The sequence below is a fragment of the Podarcis muralis genome, chromosome 15 (genome assembly GCF_964188315.1).
Source record: "Podarcis muralis chromosome 15, rPodMur119.hap1.1, whole genome shotgun sequence".
Taxonomy (NCBI): domain Eukaryota; kingdom Metazoa; phylum Chordata; class Lepidosauria; order Squamata; family Lacertidae; genus Podarcis; species Podarcis muralis.
Window position 1 is genome coordinate 10,320,375 of NC_135669.1, and position 22,346 is coordinate 10,342,720.

A 22,346-nucleotide genomic window follows, 5' to 3' on the forward strand; every position below is an offset into this window, starting at 1 on the left:
CCCATTCATCTCTCAGATCCCCTTGTAAATCTAAAGTACTGACATCCTGCGGTAAAAAATTTCCCTAAGTTAATTACACATTGTGTGAAGGTAAGTGTGTGAAGCTACAGCATTCCTCCTATCAGCTTAAGTGACACATTCACTCTCTCTCTCTCCCTGTCTCTCTCTCTCTCTCTCTCTCTCACACACACACACACACACATACAGTAGAGCCCCTCTGACCCAGCCAGCAGCCAAATGAAGCCTCAAGCGGTGGTTCCCACAGCGCAGCAACCCGGCAAAGGGATACAGCAGCAAGGAAAACCACACTGTCACCTCTCCGCTGGGAAGCGCTGAAGCAAAGGTGAGTCCCCAGGCAACGCGGCCGATTTGATCGGCACAAGACATGCAAGCTCCACCCGCCAGTCGCTCTCAGACTCCTTACTGGTGAGCAATGCAGTTGAGGAGCCTTCCTGGCCAGCAGGGAGGGACAGGAGCTGTTTCCTTTGAAATCCGGGAGATTTACAGGATATCAACAATCTGGGACAGCAGCGGGAAATAGCGCTGGAATAAGGGAGTTTCTCACCAAATAAGGGAAGGTTGACAGCTATGATTCCCAGTGCTATTTTTCTAGAAAATGAGGTGCTGGAACTCACCATGAACTCCTCCCTTGTTCTCTTATAATGCAATGGTGCTCACCTGAGAGGTGCTGGAACTGAGTTCCTGTGAGTTCTGGCTGAAAAAAACTCCTCTGCATCTTCCTATAGTGAGGAGGACAGATCAGGTGAGTTGTGTAGCTGCTGTCCAAGTATTAACTGGTGCTGGCAAATACAAGGCCTCTGCTCTCCCTTGTGGTTCATTATCTTTAATCCATGCTTGGAACGTACAACCTTCAAATAGAGGATTGTCCTCTCTAATGCAGCACACAGGGCTACCCTAGCCTGCTTAGTTTTGATGCCACAATTATGGGATGCCCCACAGCAGGGCAAAGGTCTCTTCAGTTCAATTCCTACTCACCTCACCAGGCAATGGAAGTATCTGCCAAGCCATTCAGGGAAAGGTAAACATTATGCTGCTGCAAGATAGATGTTGAATGTAGTGGACCATTTTGAATCATGCTGCACCTTGAGCGCACCTAGCCCCAATGAGGACAAGCAATTGGAAGTTTAGGTCTTTATTGGCGAAACATTTGATCACATCAGGTCCTAAGGTACAAGGGATCTATGCTAGGATTGACATATGTCCTCTTTTGGGGGTCCTACATGGCCATCCAGGGCGGGGTGGGTTTTTACATTTTAAACCAAAAGTCCTGGATTTGTGGTTTAAAAAAAGAAGTGCACGGGCAGCTCTGGCTCTGGTGTGAGGAATGCCTGCTTCTTATAACCCGTAAGGCTTCATGTACAAACAGCTCTCACAATAGAAGTTCCAGTTGCATATGAAGCCCTTTTTCTTTCACACTTTGGAATTACCATGATGAAATCCATTCCTCGTACAGCAGAGAATCGTTTCTATCAGTATGGACCTAGGAACCATTCTGATATAGCGTGCAATAATGTGAATTATACATACAGCATTCTTCACTTAAAGGTTGTGAAGATACGCAAAGAAACACAAGTGTTCTCACAAGTTTAAATAACTTTATTTTTAACATTTCACAAGGATGAAGGTCTTCGTAAAAAAAACAAAAACCCAATGGGATTAAGTACCAAGAGTAACAAGGTAGAATATATACATTCAGATCCTTCAACATTAAGCACTGAGCAAATGTTTGCACAAGGGGAAATATCCCTCACAGTGTACCACACTTTTCACAAAATTCAGCATTTCGATGTCAGGATTGCGTAAGTCACAGGTACCCATTAGAAGGCACAGATTGCAAGGTATCCTTGCTGTGTATTGCCCAAATCTCATCAAAATGTATACAACTGAGCAGACCTTTATATGAAGAATGGTCAGCTGATTTGGGCCCAGTGAGAATACTCCCTCTTGCATGTGGCACATTGTGTTGCCAGCTACAGCCCTGTGGTCCCTGGAAATTTTAGGTCAGGTTATAAACTAGAAGATTGTCACAATCTGCTGGAAGCTGGTCCTGTACTATTTCTATTAAAACGGTCAACACTATTTCTTACTAGATCCATTCCTACTGAATACGTATTAAACACAAATGTCCACTGTACTTTGGGACAAGTTTATAATCCAGTGTTGTGACTGAATACAAAGGGAGGGCTGAAGAGATTCAGTGCCAAGCTCTTCCCTCTTGAAAGTGCATAGGCAGAAAATGAAGAATGGCTACAGTCAAAAGCATGAAAATTAATCTGTCCACATCTTCAGACATCACTTTGATTGCTGTTTGGCTGCCTGCATTTGTAGCTCAGATTTTCAACAATATACTTTTTTAATCACAGTTGATCTGACTGGAAGCCAAAAGTGCATATACAAGCTTCAGCTTGCAAAAAGCCATGCTCTGCCTTATAGTTGCTATCTTCAAATAGTTCAATTTCCCATACAATGGTCAATATGGATTTCACCCCAAATGCCTAGTGATGGTGGATGTATTGTTTTATTAGGAAACCTACAAAAGTTAATCCTTTGGAAACTTTAAACTCATATACTGGGCTAGTGCCCCATCCAGAGTAAGGGACCACGATGTAAAGTTACCCTTTAAAAATTCAGGGGCAGATGGAGATACTGAAATTAAGAATTCAATCTTCAACCCAGGACTAAGATCCATAAAAAATAAAATCAGAAAAAGTCTCCAGTTGTTTTAGTCTGCAGCAGAAATCATATTGCAGTAATTCTGACTATTCGCATCTTCCAGCAATTTATGCAGCAGCATAAACAGAATCTTTTGTAACTGAGGAAAGTGTCGTCTGACTTCAGAAACTGTTCATACAGATAGAGAAACTGGAACCAAAACAGGCACAGCGAGACATTGCACACATACAGCTTTGTGCTAAGCCTCTCTTATAGGGTTGAGAAACATGTGGTCATCCAGATACCTCTGGGCTCCCAATGGCCATCCGTGAGGAGGATGGGAGTCCAAGCACATTGGGAGGGCCAGATTCCCTATGCCTGCCCTACTTATTCCTCCTAGTTGGTTTGAGCTTGAAGAATGTTAGGTGTTTCCTCCATCACTCTGACAAGCAAGTTATCAATGTAGTCTTCCAGCTCCCGCACCTGCTGATCTCGCTTTGCAATCACATCTTTCTGCTTCAAGACCAGCTGGATCAGCTCGCTGTGTGTCAGCTGGCCATAAGCGTAGGCGGGATCTGAAGGATCATATTTCTTTAGGAAGGAAGAATGAACAGGTTAAAGTCATTTTGATATCAAGCACTGTTGCAAGGATGGCGTCAAAGGGTCAGGAGGAAGGTATAGAAACCTTTGGTTTCAGGGATTACTGGGGAATCCCAGGAATGATGTCAGAGCAAAGAGGTCATCTGTCAAAGCATCTTAAAAGCTACTGAAGATTCACAAAAAACTAGAATTTCAGGATTTGCCAGTAAGTACTTTTATGGCATGCAGACATATGTGCATACAAGGTTTCTGTACACCTGCCTTCAACTATTTCTTCCCAGTAATAAACATGGAAAAGTGAAGATAAGACCCTCCTCATAACATGCAAAAAGTACTAAATAAATACAAAGCAGCAGCAGTAGTGGCTGTTTCAGTTAAGTGATAATAATTCAGGTTCTGTGCTCAAACACCAAACAGATCATTTGCAATATTAGTTGGAGGCACTAAATCACTAAACCTTGCTTATCTGAAAACAAAAATCCCTTTCAGGCCAAAGTCCTTTGGTGAAGATAGCAAGTTTTGAGCCTGGGGAATTCATACCCACTCACAAATCTAAACTTGTGTAAGTAAAAGGCTCAGAAAATTGCCCAGATGGGTAGGATAGCAGGGGCAGGGGGAATCGTACAACTAGAAAACTTGAACACATTTCTGTCTCCAAACGACTATACCCCTTTGCAGTTTGTCTAATCCCGCCAATAAATTTACAAGCTTCCTAACTCAGGGCACAGACCACCCAATTAGGTTTTAAAATATAGTATGTCTTAAAATACCTTTATATCGGCTTCATTTTGGTTATCCAAGATCTTTGATGTTATGCTCTGTTTTTTTGCAGATGATTTGCAATCTCCACTCCTGGACAAATCAGGTTCTCCGTGTAAGCAAAATGCCTGGTAGGTCTGTAGACTGATATTAGTGGTATTTAGCCAGCAAAGTCAATTTTCGAAAAAGAAAAAAAAAAGTAAAGGGGAAGAGGAAGAGAAGAAATACCGTATTTTTCGCCCCATAGGACGCACCGGCCCATAGGACGCACCTAGTTTTTTGGGGGGGAAATAAAGGGGCGGAATTTATTTTTCCCCCCCCAGGTGCTCTGCGCTAATCCTGAAGCTTGGGGCGTGCGGAGTTCAGCGCGCCCCAAGCTTCTGGGTGCCGACAAGGTCTCTGCTAGCCGTGGGAGAGCCGCGCGGCTCTCCCATGGCTAGCTGAGCGCTGCGTTAATCCCGAAGCTTGGGGTGTGCAGAGCTCAGCGCGCCCCAAGCTTCTGGGTGCCAGCAAGGGCTCCGCTAGCCTTGGGATAGCCGCGCGGCTCTCCCAAGGCTAGCGGAGCACTGCGCTAATCCCGAAGCTTGGGGTGTGCGGAGCTCAGCGCGCCCCAAGCTTCTGGGTGCCAGCAAGGTCTCCGCTAGCCTTGGGATAGCCGAGCGGCTCTTCCAAGGCTAGCGGAGCGCTGCGCTAATCCCGAAGCTTGGGGCGTGCGGAGCTCAGCGCGCCCCAAGCTTCTGACTGCCGGCAAGGTCTCCGCTAGCCCTGGGAGAGCTGGGTCTCCCACGGCTAGCAGATAGCTTCCTGAAGCCTGGAGAACGAGAGGGGTCGGTGCACAACGACCCCCCTCGCTCTCCAGGCTTCAGCGAAAGCCTGCATTCGCCCCATAGGACGCACACACATTTCCCCTTCATTTTTGGAGGGGGAAAAGTGCGTCCTATAGGACGAAAAATACGGTAGCCTATTTTTTAAAAGGAGAACATGCTGTTATGAAATAATTTATCCATATTACCACATGATTCTCAGAAATAGTTACTCTGGAAGCATCATGCAAAGATTTCTAAAATGCTAAGGACGTCCCTCCTGGAACAGAGGGTCTCCACAGATCTGTGATCAGAACCTGGTAGCTGGCATGCTACCAGTATGTTGGGCATTTTCCCAAGATGTCTAGAAAAAGTTTGTTTTCTCATCCAAGTGAATATTCCCAGACATACTAGCACAGGCATAGGCAAACTCGGCCCTCCAGATGTTTTGGGACTACAACTCCCATCATCCCTGACTACTGGTCCTGTTAGCTAGGGATGATGGGAGCTGTCATCCCAAAACATCTGGAGGGCCGTTTGCCTATTTCTGTACTAACAGAAGATATAATTACAGCTAACTCGCATCTTATGTAGTAGTTACATTCCTGGCCATTGCACATAAAAGCAAAATCGCGTAAAGCCAGGAACCCTCAGAACCAGGTGTCTTGCTTATCTGGTTTTCAGCAGGCAGCACGAGGGCTCTAGGATGCTGCTCTGTAATGTTTCCTCCACTCTCCATTTGTTTGTTTGTTCTGCTCCACCCCACCCCCCGGCCCAAATCAGCAATCACGTAGGCAAAATAAGCATTGTGAGTTACCTATATTTCAATTTCACCTTTTCTGTCACAGGACTTCAAAGCTAGATTACGTGTGTCATGTGTCACATATTTACAGACTTTGTCTATAGCTTCATGGTTCTCAGTTAAGTTAAGAGGGACTGACTCGCTCTCTTTGCACTCCCCTTGCAAGAAAGTGGATCACCTTTGTTCTGAAGGCAGCATGCATTGCCATTTCTCTCCTTTCAAGAAGGCTAGAGACAGAAACCCTACAAATTACCTGCAGAGTTACTAATCAACTGAAACCTACACAGGGCATGCCTGCCCTATCAGGAGGAAAGTTCTTACTCACCCTGTAAAGTAGATATTTTCTATGACATACAATGAAAACCACTGGGTGGCAATAGCCTTAAAGCATCTCAAGATCTCAAAATTCCATTGAGAAGATCATTTCTCAAGACTAACCTGGGCTTGACGCGTTTGGTCTGAGATGGTTTCACAGAAGCTGAGTTTTTTTCTGGCTTCTCTTCTGCTGAGATGTTTTCATCAAAAGGGTTCAAGGATGCCTTTGTGATTCGGAGGTCCGCAGTGCTGCTCTTCTCTGAGCTATGACCTCTTCTGTGACCCTCATTTGTGGAGGGTTCTGAAAAGAAAGAAATCAGCATCAGAATAGTGAAAGCACAAGTCCCAATACTACTGAAAATACTAATACCTAATCCAGCCCTAGATCAACTGATGGCTCTTAACAACAGCAGGACACTGAGGTTGGGGACCACTGAGACCCACCTGCATCCCACTCATTTACAACTATTAGGCACAATCATGAAGACACTTCTGTTTCTTCACAGCTTCCAAGCACTGCCTTTAAATAATACAAGAAGTCCAGCTTTAACCATTCTAAAGAAATGGCACATTTTACTACTTAGCACACTTTGTAAATTACACAACTCTTAAAACATTTGAGAATAAGGTCTTGAACTTTGATTTTTTCTTTTCTTTCTCATTTGACTCTTCCTCGCTGTCAGCCGGGGAGTGACTAATGCTAGGAACAATAGCTGAAGCTGTGTCTGGCAATCCATTGCCTCGTTTCCCCTTTAGCTTGTCTTTCAGCTTGCCAAATGGTGTCCGTGACTTGTGACTTATCTTTCATGGACAGATCAAACATGCTGGCTGTCATGTTGCTCCTCATGAATTGGATATCCACCTCAATCTCACCTCTCTCTTTTTCCTTCTTTCCTGGTTTGGAGTGACGCTTGTACCATCTGTATAAATAAAGAACAGCAAAAGTTCAGCATCAGGGGCTTAAATATTTCCTACCCACCCTTTTCCCACAAGGTCTCAGGGTGTGTTACGTATAAAGTAGTTAATTTTTAGTTCAAGCTAAACAGAGTCAGGTTCGCCATGTAAGCAAAATGCCAGGTAGGTCTGTAGACTGATATTAGTGGCATTTAGCCAGCAATTTCAATTTCATCTTTTCTGTCACAGGACCTCAAAGCCAGATAAAATGTGTCATGTGTCACATATTTACAGACTTTGTCTATAGCTTCATGGTCTCAGTTAAGTCCTTGGAAGCGTGGTTCAATAAAGGGGATTACAATCATGTAATAATTATAAGCACCCTCACAAAACAAGTGTTTCTCCAGAATTGCTTTCTGGGGCCTCCCCCAGGAAAGGGTTAATTTTGTACTGTAAATTTATCCATTGTTCAGGGCAATGGATTCCCCCAAATATTCATATAATTTTGCAGGAAGAGACGGGAAAGGCTCTGCTACTAAGCTCAGTCCCATGATCGCTTAACAGCTCCACCTAATCTGTGCTGTTATGCTCTGGTATCATGCAACATCAGCAGGCCTTACTAGTTCATGAGTTATGGTATAACAGCTCCACAGCATGACCTTGTCCATTTAAGGTTATGCCATGAAGACATCTGAATAAAAGGTATCAACTGTCAGAGGAACTCTGTAGAATAGACTGTTTCTGCACTAAAACCCAAGATGCATGCCATCTTAGTGTGACTAACCTTCTTACTCCCTGAAAGGCACCACATGAACCAAGACAAATTCTGCCGAACAGTCTTGAACGGAGCGGGATACAGGAGAGGATACAGAGCTAGAAAGAGAGAAAATGAGAAAGTCATTACCAGGAAAGTTTTAGAACAGAAACAGCAGCTTATGTACAAAAGCATGCAATTTCTCCCCAAATATGGAATTTTCCGACAATATTTTCAGAAAATTGCATGCCTTAAAAGCATACATATCAAAACAGGAAAGGAAACAAAAGAGAAGAACTAGAGGAGGGAAAAGCACTAGAACACAAGTGAGCGATTTTCTATATTCACATTTTGAAAGCTCATCATTGGGCCCAATTTCCTAAAACAGCGGATAGCATGGTGAAATTATTTCTAGACAAACTACAGGAAGTTATTGCATGGCTAAAAGATTACCCTTAAAAAACAAAAACAAAAAGCACACACAGTACTACCACATCAGGGAAAAGGCCTGTCAGAAATAATCTCATTGACATCTAATTCTTTCAGTACAGGGAAGTGTTTCTGTTTTACAAATAAGCATCCAGTCTTGAGATCTGGCAACAGTTTCATCCAAATTTCAGATCTCCCTGCCTTCAGATGAAAAAATATTAACTGGTCTGAATTGCATCTTTGCATTGTCTGTCCACATGTTAAGGGTGTGGTGTTGATTAGTGAGCTACCTCTTAATTGATAGATTCCGACATAAACCTTGAAGCCCCAATTTTCATCTGTAAAACTAATAAAGTGCTTCAAATGTACACAAGGCTATTTAAACTCTATAAATGCTAAGCAGATTTTTTTAAATTCTTACTCACTGGTTTAAACCTTATACATAAAATGGCACAATGTGAAGCATAACTGGGTAGGTGTGAAATCCCAAGAGCTATCAACCTATTGAAGAAAACTTAACTGATCATGAGTTTTAGTCAATTAACCTACTGAATAATTTGTACAAATATAAAACAAACTGTTCTGAAGCAAGCATATTTTGTTTTAAAATAATGCATGTGTTGCAGCACACATCTTAGAAAAAGAAATTCTTGCAAACCAAGATTTAAGGAGAAGACAAAGATGTCAACGTTTAGGGGATTCATGATTGGGAGATGGAGCCTAGTTTAGGAGGCTCTATAAAGGAATTAACTAAATTCGTATCAGCTACTCGCCTTGACAACTTAATGGAACTTCCATGTTCACAAGCATTAATACCACTGAATATCAGTTGACAAGGCAGCAAACTGAGGAAGAACTGTCAGTTCCACACCCTGCTTGCATGTTTCCTGGATGCATTGAGATAACCGCTATCCAAAGCTGGATACAAATTATTTTATTTAATAGATGTTTATTCTTCCCTTTAGCTAAAAGTAGGTTGTTAGAGAAGTTTACAACAATGGAATAAAATTAAGTATGCCAACTACCGTGATCCAGCAGGGCTCTGCTCAGGAAAGGTATCAACAGGATACTTTACAAGTTTTCTTCTCCAACGAGCTCAAGATGGCATACGTGATTCTACCCCTCCTCATTTAATCCCCATAACAACCCTATGTTAGACTGAGAGCCAAGGTCAGTCAGTGAGCTTCACTTGAACCCTGGTCTCCTAGGTCCTAGTGTGACACTAACCTTTACACCACACCAACTCTTTATATTATGCTGTAGCACATTATACGGCTGTTTATTTCAAGTTTTAATAAAGTGTTTTTAAAAGTTTGATCCCGCCTCTGCTTGCAATGTTTGCTTATTGCATTTTTGCCCCACCCTTACTTCAAATAACTATGTATGAGTGACATACATAGTTCTCATTTCCCCATCCCATTTCATTCTCACAACAACCCTTGTGATTGATTAGACTGAGTGTGACTCGCCTGTGGTCTCCCAGTAAACTCTATGGACAACAGTGGAATCTTTACTAAAAGTGGCATTTTTAATCCATGATCCATCCTGTTTAGAGCTTAGCTTTTGCTGCTGTCAGATAAACAGCTGAGATGAATAATTCTCATGCGGCATGCTGTTTGACACCTGTTTGGGCATGTGGACCTTGAGCCTCTGACATACATAGGTAAATTGCCTCTGAACCTGGAAATGCCATTTAGTCAGCAGGAAGTCAACATCTTCAAACAGAACTATAGTGTAGTAAGGGACCTTGGATGTCATCTAGCCCAATGCCCAACGGATTCAGTGCAGGAATCTTGCAAATACACAGCTTACTAAGCAAATGGGCATCTAGCCATTGCTTACAAACCTTCATAGGAAGAGATCCCACCACTTCCCAAGGCAGTCTGATCCGCCTTTGAACTACTCATACACTTAAGAAGTTTCTCCTAACGTAAAGTCAAAACCATCTTATTTAAAAGTTTTCAGTCATTGCATTTACATCTGTCATCTGGAGTAACATAGAACAAATCTGCTCCACCTTCTGCATCACAGTCTTTCAGTTCTTTGAGAACTATTCTCCTGCCTCCTCTTAACCTTTCCTTCTCCAAGATAACCATGCCCAGCTTTTTCAACTGTTCCTCATAGGACTTGGTTTCCAGACTCCTCACCATCTTTGGAATATGCTGTAGTTCAGGGGTGCAGAACCTCCGGCTCACAGACCAAACGTGACCCACCAGTCCCATTTGCCCATGAGGCCAATCTGGAGATGCCACGCTCACCTGCCCAATAAGGGATGCCATTAAAGTAGGCTCCCATTCAACCATCGCTCCTACTGTCCAAGCTGCAGCTCATTGAAGGCTTGCAAAGGTCTTTGAAAGCAATTCCGTGAAGCTCCTTTTGATCTCTGACATAAGAGAAGGAAAGAAGCAATGCAGGGAGGCTTACAAGGCACAACACTGCCAAAGCCCCTTGCACTCTGGAACCCCAACCTGGAACCCTACACAATTTATCTTGGCAGGTAGTCAAGACAACCCACTTGCCAACATTTTGATGTCACAATGGCAGAATGTGATTTACTTGCTGGTTGCCCCACCCACACGTCAAAGTTTTTGGCCCCCCACAGCCAGAAAGATTCCTGCTCTAGTTTGTCTATCTCCTCCTTAAAATGCAGCAACTGGAACTGGACAAAGTAATGAACCCTACACTGACCACAACACTCTGGCATATTTCCTCTCTCCCTTTGAAATTAAAGCATACCCTTATCCGCATTTCTTCAGAAGTCCTGTTATGACTCCCTAAATAAAGAAGGAGCGAACATCAGATGCAACGGGTCATATTTAGGAGGCCTCTCTGGGCAGCGCCTGCCACCAGCCCCCTCCCTCCCTCCCTCCGCGCATGCGACCTGCACCCCGGCAGGTAGACTGCCCCTGGCAGCAGGAGCTCCACCGAGGCGCCTCGCTCGCTCGTCCGCTCGCTCTCTCCTCACCGTGTGCATGTAGGGACAAAAATTAACTAAGCAGCTCCATTAATCAGAGTGACTGACTCACCACCTATCTTGTGACACGGGTATGATATTCAGGAACCACCATACCATGTTCTATAAAGAGATGCTTGCAAAGCCACAACTTTTTCTTCTGGAGCTAGGTTTAAAGCATGCATGTCTGAAACAACTTACAATTAGATTTTCACACTTCTCTTCCACTCTCTCATGCCTAACTATGAGGACCATAAGTAGCCCAGACAAACACTCATTCAAGTCAAAGGCCAACTCAAAGAGGTATTTGTTGCTCAGGCTGGCTGGCTGCCTCCACCCAAACCTTCAAGAGTGGATACTACTTCTCACCCAGAGATACGCCAATCTTTACACCAAAAGCTGTCCTAAACAGCATGCAAACCACTGCAATGTGGCCACTTCCTATACCTCTTGTCAGAGTTGAAGGAAAACAATCACACAACCTCGCCAACTGGTTACTAGTGGTCCCCACCAGTAACCAAAGTTATCCAGGCCACCCAAACCTGTCTTTAATTATTATCACAGTAGGGTGGGAGGAGCCATGCCTGAAGGATGCGGGAGATTCTTAGTGGGATGGAGAGCTGGGGGGCGGGGGGCAGGGAATCACATCTTGCAACCAATGAATCCCTTTGCTTCAGACAGTACATAGGTAGACAAGTCTAAAAATCCCAGGACACAAATTTTCACAATCCTCTAGTGGTTATGATGGCTCATTTACCAGAAGTAATGTATTTAGCATTAACTTTGGAAATGTATACTTTATTCTTACCAAACTAAGCCTCCTAGAGCAAAATATGTATCAGAAGGCTATTGCTTGCAAGTCTGTCGAATCACTTGCAGCTTCGAGGTCACAGGCACGCTTGAGCCTTGCTACACATCTCCTTTTCTTCTGGAGTCCGGATATACTGCTCTATCTCACTGTCTAAAATGGGCTCATCCCCAGTGATAGCAGAATCTTCAAGGCTTAGCTGAGGAGTTCGTAGCCTCTTTGCGGGGTTCAAGACGCAGGGTGGGAGCAAAGGTTTCCGCTTGCTGAACTTCTGCTTCTCTCCTGAAAGGGAGGCCTCTTCTACTGTTGCAGCGCTCTCATCAATTAGCTGCAGTGGCGCAGCTGCTGAGTCTTCTAGGTCACGGTCTTCCGTAGTATCCACGATGCGGAAGGCAGCCTGTAGAAGCACACGGCGGTGCCGCAGAAGGTCACCGATGTACTTTGCCACGCTCCGACGGTCCACTTTCAGCACTCGCAACCAGCCCAGCTGAGAAGCCATTTGCAGGAGGATGTTATGCAGCTCCTTCAGTCTCTGGTGGGCTGGCCAGGGAGCCTCCATACCAGCAAGCTTACAGAACTGAGAAAGGGTGCATGTGAGGCGATCGACAGGCCGGAGAGACTGCCAAGCCAGGAAGGCTGCTGCTGTCACTATGGGGATGGGGTGCCGGCCGGTCACCAGCCACGTGTCGCTGGCAAGTTCCACCATCTGGACAGTCCTTGCCACCAGCTGCTCCTTTTCTTCCACAAACTTAGTCGGGACGCTGGGTGAATTCTGGAAAATCTTGAAGCTGGAAAGATGAGAATCAAACAAGCCATTTAGATAGACTGCCTTGGGTTGGGAGATGTGGCAGGATGGAGAAGACAAATAGGTGAAAGAGGGACTTGAGCAAAACAAAGCATTCTGGCAAAGGGCAAAAGGCCCTGCATTTTCCAAGGACACCAAAAAGGCAAGCTGAGCAGCTTGAATCAAAAAGGCAAGCATCTTCCATTAACCAGCACTATATGGACAGGGCTGAATTTACACTCTTCCTAACTTGTGCTCAACAAAATTCTGTTTGTTGGCTTCTTGCCCACAATAGTTTAAAAATGGGATCACATAATAATGGGAAGGATTTCCAAGCAATTACGGGATTGGTAGCAGGAGCAGAATTCACAATTCTGAGAATTATTTGTTTAAAAAAGGAAGTTTGCTGCCCCTGTGGCTAAAGAGAAAAGCCTGGAACTGCCTGAAGTGCCTCAGATGAAATCTCAGAAATCAGGGAGTTGGAGTATACATGCACATATGAAAATACCCATTTCTTCCATGATGGAAGCACACAGCACACACAGGGTTCCTACATCCAAGCACTGACCACACCGATCCCTGCTGAACTTTAAGAAGCTTGCTGTTTCATCGGCCTTCCAATCAATATACCACACTTGTAAATTCAGTCTATGAATGATGGAAATTGCACACCAACTATGAGAAGTATTGTCCAGGAAAGGGCACAAGAACTTCAACATACCTGTTGAGGTGGGTTTTCACCATATCCATCAAGCTGAGAGTAGGCACATCCAGTGCCAGTTCCTTCAGGAAGCGTAGATAGGTCTTTGCAAACAACTCCTTGTCTCCATAGAGCAGCAGGCAGACTGTGCCCATGGTCAGGGGCCAGTTGTGCTGGCGGCAGGTCACAAAGACGCAACAGCCCACAAGCATCTCCTTCTTCTCCAAGCTGACTAAACTGAAGCAGGGACGTTTGATTGCCTGCTGGTAATAGGACACGGCTGTATCTTCAAACAGAGAAGGAAGCCGCAGAACTTTGCAGAGATCCCGAACACGTTTGACTCCTGTGGGGGGAAATACCACAGCAGTACTTAAGAAATGTTTCCACATACACATTTATCAGTGAGAAATCTAACCGCAGGGTAGGTCTTTGCCTGTATGAAGCTGCCCATATACTAAGATAATCTGTGGAGGCTCTGTTTCACATGCTCCCACTTTCAGAGGTTAGATGGGCGGCAATCATGGACAACATATTTTCGATTGTGGTAGTGTAACTGGAGTGTCCAAACCAAGCCTACTTTGGCTTCTTTTGGATACTACAGAGAACTTTTTTAAATGAACGCCTTTGGGGGCTCTAATTGAGAATGGCTGTTAGTATTGCTGTTTCAATATTTGTATTTTAATTTGGCTTTTAGTTATGTATTGATTTTTAATTTTTGCAGCTATACACACAATTATAATGGCCATTTAATGGTAATGGAAACAGACTGGTCCATGCTTAACCAATCTGTCAATGATTCAGCTGAGATTTGATCAGGCAATCAAACTGAACTCTGGACTCTGTGCACCTCTAAAACTCCAAAATAGGTTGTTTTGATGTTGGCCCCACAGCAAATAGGTAAGACTGTTTTAAAAATGCAAATTTCTCTTGGCTTTTAGAAAGTGAAAAAATGCAGCTCTTGTGGATGACAGGCACATTAATTTCCACAAAGCATCAAAGGAGTAATGCAGAATACGTACCTCGTTGTACACAACGGCTCGTTTGCTCATTCTGACCAGTACTCCGTGAATATGTGACTTCTATGAGATAAAAACACAGATATCAGCCAAACTTTGGTCCAAGCTCTCAAACATGCACCCATTTTTAAACTGTTGAATGGTGTAGGGCCTGTCTATATTTGAGAACTGCTTGTAAGTGGTATCCCAAATCCTATGTCTTTGTAAGATACAAAGAGTTTTGAGCTATTTTGCTATTCTTTGCCTCACCTTGTAAATGTTCTTCATCAGCATATGTGGTTGTGAGAAGCCCTTCAGTCAGAATGAAGCCACAGTCTGCGCACACCAGCTGGTTCTGAGCATAATGAGAGTCCTCTACAATTTCCAAGGAGCCACAGTCTGGACACTTCTTTTGGCTTGACATCTTAGCAGCCTGAAAGCATAAATCAAGTCCACAGCTGGTCACTGATATTTTGGAATTATTTAATTACAGTGGTACCTCATGTTACATACGCTTCAGGTTACAGACTCCGCTAACCCAGAAATAGTACCTCGGGTTAAGAACTTTGCTTCAGGATGAGAACAGCAATTGTGCAGCAGCGGCGTGGCGGCAGCAGGAGGCCCCATTAGCTAAAGTAGTGCTTCAGGTTAAGAACAGTTTCAGGTTAAGAACGGACCTCCAGAACGAATTAAGTACGTAACCAGAGGTACCACTGTACTTCCATGTATTACATTTACCGTATATCCCACCTGTCCTTTGAAGAGCTCAAGGTGGTATAATGGTTCTCTCCCCACCCAATTTTTATTCTTACAACAACTCTATGAAATTGGTTGTATTATTATTATTATTATTATTATTATTATTATTATTATTATTAATTATATTTAATTAATAATAATAATAATAATAATAATAATAATAATAATAGAATTTATATACCATCCTATACCCGGGGGTTTCAGGGCAGTTCAAAGAATAGTATCAACCTAACCAGTTGGAATTACCCACAGAATTGTTGATTTTTTATCATTTTACTAAGTATTAAAGTATATCAAATTCTATTCGAAAACCACAGTCACTGCCGTAATGTTAGAAGACATAATAGGACAAAAAGTATGGAGAAGACAGGAAAACAAAATCTTTTTATTTCCCTTAAAATCAAGGTGTCCCCTAGCTTGAAGGCCTACCATACTCTCACATTTGAAAAGTATCATCACAAAATCAGTCTTTGGATTTTGTACAGTGTTACATTTCTGAAAAGTGCTACAAAGACTACCAGAGATTTGCAGGGGCTCTGTCTTCAGTTCTGGTATATAGAATGCAGCTTTGATTTGGAAGGGAAGGAAACGCTCTCAAAGTACTCAGTTCAAATTACATAGGGCCTGATCCTGTCTTGTCATTGGAAACTACTGTATTTAAAGACTACAGTGGTACCTCTGGATGCGAACTGGATCCGTTCCGGAGCCCCGTTCGCATCCTGAAGTGAACGCAACCCGCGTCCGCACGTCGCAATTCTCCGCTTCCGCGAATGACCTCATTTTGAGCATCTATGCATACACGAGTGGCAAAACCTGGAGGTAACGAGCTCCGTTACTTCCGGGTCACCACAGCGCACAACACAAAAATGCTTAACCTGAAGCCACTTCAACCCGAGGTATGACTGTATTGGTGGGGGTGAGGTGGGGTGTCACAGTTTGTCCAAAACTGGAGGGAGCCAGGATGTGGGGCTTGCGGTTTTTCCTCTCACATTTGAAGCACCACCAGCATTTCCATTAGAATTTGGTGATAAGAATACAGTGGTGCCCCGCAAGACGAACGCCTCGCAAGACGGAAAACCCGCTAGACGAAAGGGTTTTCCGTCGCGGAGGCGCTTCGCAAAACGAATTTCCCTATGGGCTTCCTTCGCAAGACGAAAGCCCATAGGGAAATCTCCGGGACAGCGGGGAAGCGCAGCGCGTCTTCCCCACTGTCCTCGGACCTCCTCCGAAGGCTGGTGGTGGGGCGGAGAGACCTCCTCCCGCCGCCAGCCTTCGGAAGGATGCTCCGAAGCCTGGCAGGGGGGCAGAGAGACCTCCTCCCGCCGCCAAGCTTCGGAAGGATGCTCCAAAGCCTGGCGGCGGGAGGAGGTCCCCCCCCCCCGCCAGGCTTCGGAAGGCTGCTCCGAAGCCTGACGGGGGGGCGGAGAGACCTCCTCCCGCCGCCAGGCTTCGGAGCAGCCTTCTGAAGCCTGGCGGGGGGGCGGAGAGGTTTTTTAAAAACCCCGGGACAGCAGAGGACTTCTCCGCTGTCCGGGGCGATTTTAAAATGCTGGCGGGCGGGAGCGAAGCCTCCGCTGCCGCCCGCCAGCATTTTAAAATCGCCCCGGAGAAGTCCCCCGCTGTCCCGGGTTTTTTTAAAATGCTGGGGGTGGGAAGAAAAGCCCCCCCCAGCCTTCAGAAGAGGTCCCCGGGGGACAGACTGTCCCCGGACCTGGTCTGAAGGCGGTTTCCATAGGAACGCATTGATTGATTTTCAATGCATTCCTATGGAAAACCGTGCTTCGCAAGACGAAAAAATCGCAAGACGACAAAACTTGCGGAACGAATTAATTTCGTCTTGCGAGGCACCACTGTATACCTAGTACCACGAACACTTTTCTGGTGGCCTGGCAAGACTGGCCCCACAGCCATTCGCTAAACAAGTGCTTCGTAATTTTTAAAAAGGGCACGAAGACAAAGTTGTTGTGGAAAGCTCCTCCTTTGTTTTTCCAGAGGCTCCTAAAGGCAAGTGAATAATGCCAGGGCAACCTGGAGTGCGGGGAAGGGGAAGAGATGTGAACTGCTGGCTGGTTAGGGAACACAGAAAAAAGAGGGGGGAAACTGACTTGTGTGATTTCGATAATGGTGATGTAAAAATTGGGGTTTGGCTTTTGCTTCCCAACTCCCCATGGGACTCTGAGTCCCCTAAGTCCATGATCCATGACAATGGTGAGGGGGAGGATTGCTGGCGGTGCTCACAGAATCAGCGGTAGTTGGAAGGGGGTTTCTGGCCACGCCACTCGCGGGTTGCATGCCCTCCAAAAAAATCCCATATCCCTCCCAAAAAACCCGGCCTGGCTCCTAGACAGCCACCCAGGAGCCTCTTTCCCCCTTTACGCGGGCTGACTTACCTTCTCGCCGCCGCTTTCGCAACACCGGAAAAAACGGGGGGAGCTTTTTCAAGAGGGCGCACGCTCCTTCCGGGCAATCCCCATGGTAACGGGGCAATCGGGCCCAGACACGCTCCAACGCTAAACGGCCTCCGGAAAGAAACAAAGGAGCGCAGGACAAAGGTTCCGCCGGAGCCGCTCAGCTCGAGGGCGTTAGAGAAATGGCGAGGCGGAGCATTTGTGTCTGGACTGAGGGGTTGTCAGATCTCCGGGAATGAGCTGAAGTTCCAGCCTTTTAAGCTCCTTTTCTCGGAGTTTATTCTTGGAATTTAATAAAAAAGTTAAAAAACAACACCAGGAAAGCTGAAGACTTCCTTTTCCATCTTTGTAGTAAATCGTCTATTAGCAGCCTCCCTTTGCCTCATTTTCACCCTATCTTTCCTGATCTTTCCTTTGCATTTTTCATTTAAAATAAGTTCCCCTTGGAATGCTTGTAGATTTTTGAGTGGGTGAGACATCAGCTCCTTATGTAACAGGGGGAAATATTAATATCAACACGTAGGACTGGAGACATACTCTGCAAATCTAGCCATGTTGACTCAGGTTGTAGCCTTAATTTGGATTCAACCAAAATCTACCTTTCTGTGACTTAAATCTAGTCTTGCCCTCTAGGGAAGCAGAGAGCAAGTTTCTGCCCTATTCTTTTAGGGTGTTTCAAGAGTGCTATGTCGAAGTACTGTCATATTCTGGATAGAACAATCAGACCAATCATTTAGCACTTTGATAATAGCTTCAGTGCTGTGCAGTTGCGCATGCTGTGGTTGTGAAACTGGCACCACATTTCCCAGACCTGATAAAATAATCCTAGCAGCAAAATGCTTCCACTTTGGGAGAACTGATGTTTATTAACAGTCAAACAGCTAAAACCTAAACCATTTGGTAAACCTAAAACATGGGTAAACAACAATTCTTGCAACAGCAAGTGGAACCTGAAAGTTTTACTGTGGGGATGTGATTGCACATCTGTGCTATGGGACCTGTGGCATCTCCAGGAGAAGTATTACAAGACACTCTCTTCCATTCCTAGGCTAACTTGCACAAGCCCTCAACCTTCAGCAACCCTCATAGAAAGGAATGGAGGACTATAGAAATTTACATATGCACACACCATATACAGTTATGAGCCATGCACTGCACACAAGGGAATTTAATGCTTTGTTGTTGTTGTTTAGTCGTTTAGTCGTGTCCGACTCTTCATGACCCCATGGACCAGAGCACGCCAGGCACCTCTGTCCTCCACTACCTGCCGCAGTTTGGTCAAACTCATGCTGGTAACCTCGAAAACACTATCCAACCATCTCGTCCTCTGTCGCCCCCTTCTCCTTGTGCCCTCCATCTTTCCCAGCATCAGTGTCTTCTCCAGGGAGTCTTCTCTTCGTTATTATGAACAAAATATGGATGAGCAAAACTCAAACCAGCAGATGGCGCCCTTACTTTACACTTGGTGCTCTCCCTAAAATTTGTTACGTACATCACATTTCTATAAATTTGTCCATTGAACAAAGGTGTTAACCAGCTTAAATCTGATTTTTGTTGCAGCAGGGGACCCCAAAATTCCAAAATACAGCTGAAGCTCTAAGATGCTGCTACACACAGCATCTATGAGAGTGCAGCAGTGATGGGCATTCAGAATACAACAAATTCAAAAACGTTCTCATTTAAGCAATGCTTGAAATCTTGGAGGGCAGGGGGACATACTCTGCAGATCTAGCCACGGTGACACAGGTTGTGTAGCCTTATATAAAAATAACGAAAATCATAACTAGTACAGAATCCTCATGAAAATAACTGGCTCATCAAGAAGAAATCAAACCCAGAACAGCAGCCACGTAAGTCTGGAGAAAGAAGGGACAAATTCTGTGGCAACTTAAGAGAAACCCGCTTACTGTGGCCTGAGCATTAGTTTTGTCGGAAATTATTGTGGCTCTTGCCAAAATAAGCCAGCTAGCCATTCTGATCCAAATAACTTTATTGTACGAGCCATTGGCCATGACAAATCTGAATCAAAAACAAATCCACGAAATGGGATGCTGCTGCTGCGCCGTGAAAATAATAGTCTCTCTTTATGAGAGCTGGACCATAAAGAAGGCTGATCGCCGAAGAATTGATGCTTTTGAATTATGGTGCTGGAGGAGACTCTTGAGAGTCCCATGGACTGCAAGAAGATCAAACGCATCCATTCTTAAGGAAATCAGACCTGAGTGCTCACTGGAAGGACAGATCGTGAAGTTGAGGCTCCAATACTTTGGCCACCTCATGAGAAGAGAAGTCTCCCTGGAAAAGACCCTGATGTTGGGAAAGATGGAGGGCACAAGGAGAAGGGGACGACAGAGGATGAGATGGTTGGATAGTGTTCTCGAAGCTACAAACATGAGCCTGACCAAACTGCAGGAGGCGGTGGAAGACAGGAGTGCCTGGCGTGCTCTGGTCCATGGGGTCACGAAGAGTCGGACACGACTAAACGACTAAACAACAACAACATTTAGATCTCTGCGTATCCCTTACAGTTCACTGCTATATCGTGTATGATCTTTTTGGCCGCCAGGGGGGGGGTCGAAAGCCGCTTTGGGACGATGGGGCGAGGCCGCCTTGCCCGGGACTCGGAGCAAACAAGGCCAGGCAGGTTGCTGTGCAAGCCGGGGAGTTCTGTTTGCCCACGAAACCAGTTGCTGTTGCAGCAGCGGCCGCACCCCTTTGGCAAGTCCGCCGCGTGCCAACCAGAGGCTGCAACTGGAGCCCACGCTCGCGGGATAAAGTCACGTGAGGACGCGGCGGGCAGGACAAGGTGAGCAGCCCGGGCAGGCGCGTCACTCTTACGGATTGGGCGGGCCGAGGCGCGACCTAGGCCGACGGTTCTTTTGTGCACAGCCCAGACGTCGGGGCTCTTTTTGCAGTCTTGGCTAGCAGAGCGGCGGCCAGGTCACAGCTATTCCTTAGGCTTACTTACTCCTTAGGAGACGTGCATGGATGGCATTGTACTGCAAGGCTGCAGCCCTATAGCCGGGTGGTCCCGATTCGAAAAACCCGGCCTGGCTGCCACGGAACTGGGTGCCTTTGAGCGGTCGCTACCTCTCAGCCCAGCCTACCTCGCAAGGTTGTCCGTGGGGACATGAGACGCTGTGCAATGCTACCCTTGAACTCTCTGGAGGAAAAGTGGCGTGCAAATGTAGTGTGATAAAACAATATATGCACATTTTCCTGAAAGCAATCTTTATGTGTGCACGCTGTGGGTCTTTAAGGCGATACTGGAAAGCCTTTGGTGGTTGCAGGAATTTGGCATTATAAATTAGGACCTTGAACCTGCCCGGGCAGCATATAGGCAGCCATTGCAAACTTTTGAGCATCAGTCATGTGTTGGCAATACTCTTGTTTCGCATCAACAATATACCTTAACCGCTAACGCTGACACCAAACCCTGCATATATTAAGTAAAATAGAAACATCGCCACCCGACCCCACCCCCACCCATCTTTCCCCCCCTTCACCCCTTTCCTCCTTTTCTTCCTAATGTCTCAACAAATGAAACTGATTTGTAAAAATGTTACATGGAAAAAATACGAGAGAGAGACATTTACTTCTGTAAATCAGGAAAATCTTTAATAAAAATACAGTGCATTTAAAATAATAATAATATAACCGCTGCGTTTTGCAGCAGCCAAGTCTCATCCTTCTCCTTCTCGACACGATGCAGGTCCTGCAGTAGGGGCTGATTCCAAGAGAGATCACCGGAGTTCGTTTGCAGAAAGTAAGCTCCATTTAACACAGCAGGAGTTACACCTGAGCGCGCTGCAATACCGTAAATGAGGGTTCAGGAATCCCTCAAAGTTGTTTCTACCTCTACAACTGCGGATATGGCGGGGAGCAGAGAAAGGAAGGAGGGGCTTTTATTTCCCCCTCATGTGATCAATCGGAGGGAGCGGGTTGGCTCCACGGAGAAGAAAAAAGGGTAGACTTATCCATGGCATTTCCGGGCTGTCATTGGAATCCATGCTTTAATCTTTCTCCTGGGCAGAATTTAAGAGCTGCCCGTGGAAACCCGTTGAGAATTGTATTATTACGGGTTCTTTCATGGGTTGCTTGTGATACTTGGTTTTAGTGCTTCTATAAAGCGGCTTTACGTGGTCACTTCTGAGAGTAGAGGAACGAATAAAGATTTAAATAATCGTAATAATACTGAATCCAGATTCCCAGAAAGTGTAGTTTTGGATTGCAGCACTAATTAAGTAATTAAGTAACTAATTAAGTAACTAATTAATTAACTAATTAATTAACTAATTAAGTAATTAACTACACTTTCTGGGAGCCCCACTGGGAGCCCCTTTCTAGGAGCCCCAGTACTACTGCTAATAATAATAGTGGTTAATTAATTTAATTATTAGTAAAATACGGACTGATTTTAATTGATTAATTAATTAATCAGATCCCACCCTTTGCGCAAGTCATAGGACAGCTTACACAAATACAATGCCGTGCATAACATCCGAAACCAGGCCAGGGGCAGGGAATTTAGGGCGTTCAAGATACTGTTCCTACCCCCCCCCCAAAAAAAATCAGCCCCATCCCCTGGCCAGTGGTCCGGGGGTGGTGATCTGAACCTGGAGAGTTACAGGAGTAACGGGCTCAGAAACTCAGCGCTTAGGTGCAGCTCTGCACGTTTCGTCTCTCCGAGGTCGTGCCGGCGTTGCGCGGTGACGCAGCCCGGGTGACGCGCGCGGCGGACGGCAGGGGTGGGGCCAGCTACTGGCGCTGTCAAGCGCAGCTCAGAGCCCGTGAGGCGGGGGAAGAACGTCGAGGCGCTGGCAGGTAACGGCCTGAGAGAGGGGCGATGGCGGGGGCTCCGGCGGGCCTGAAGCGGCGCGGCCTTGGTTTCTGAGGGGAGTTGAGGGCGG

The 22,346-nt window shown here is 45.5% G+C and overlaps 1 protein-coding gene and 1 long non-coding RNA gene across 3 annotated transcripts; both read right to left on the reverse strand.

The window, feature by feature from the left end:
• Positions 1 to 1,596: 1,596 nt before the first annotated feature.
• On the reverse strand, positions 1,597 to 17,450 carry LOC114585675 (transcription factor IIIB 50 kDa subunit-like). Of its 2 annotated transcripts, none has more exons than XM_077919814.1 (10): positions 17,419 to 17,450; positions 14,540 to 14,702; positions 14,294 to 14,353; positions 13,296 to 13,617; positions 11,791 to 12,578; positions 7,631 to 7,719; positions 6,826 to 6,872; positions 6,076 to 6,253; positions 4,044 to 4,176; positions 1,597 to 3,264 (listed from the first exon to the last, which is right to left on the reverse strand). In XM_077919814.1, the coding sequence occupies exons 2-5, from the start codon at positions 14,691 to 14,693 to the stop codon at positions 11,870 to 11,872; spliced, it is 1,245 nt and encodes a 414-aa protein (XP_077775940.1). In that variant the 5' UTR covers positions 14,694 to 14,702; positions 17,419 to 17,450; the 3' UTR covers positions 1,597 to 3,264; positions 4,044 to 4,176; positions 6,076 to 6,253; positions 6,826 to 6,872; positions 7,631 to 7,719; positions 11,791 to 11,869. The 2 variants fall into 2 exon arrangements, with proteins under 2 accessions (XP_077775940.1, XP_077775939.1); XM_077919813.1 differs by having other exon boundaries at positions 6,397 to 6,872.
• Positions 17,451 to 19,408: 1,958 nt separating this feature from the next.
• Positions 19,409 to 20,042, reverse strand: LOC144325654 (uncharacterized). Its single transcript, XR_013390859.1, has 2 exons — positions 19,938 to 20,042; positions 19,409 to 19,518 (listed from the first exon to the last, which is right to left on the reverse strand). It is a non-coding gene; the product is annotated as an uncharacterized LOC144325654 (long non-coding RNA).
• Positions 20,043 to 22,346: the final 2,304 nt, after the last annotated feature.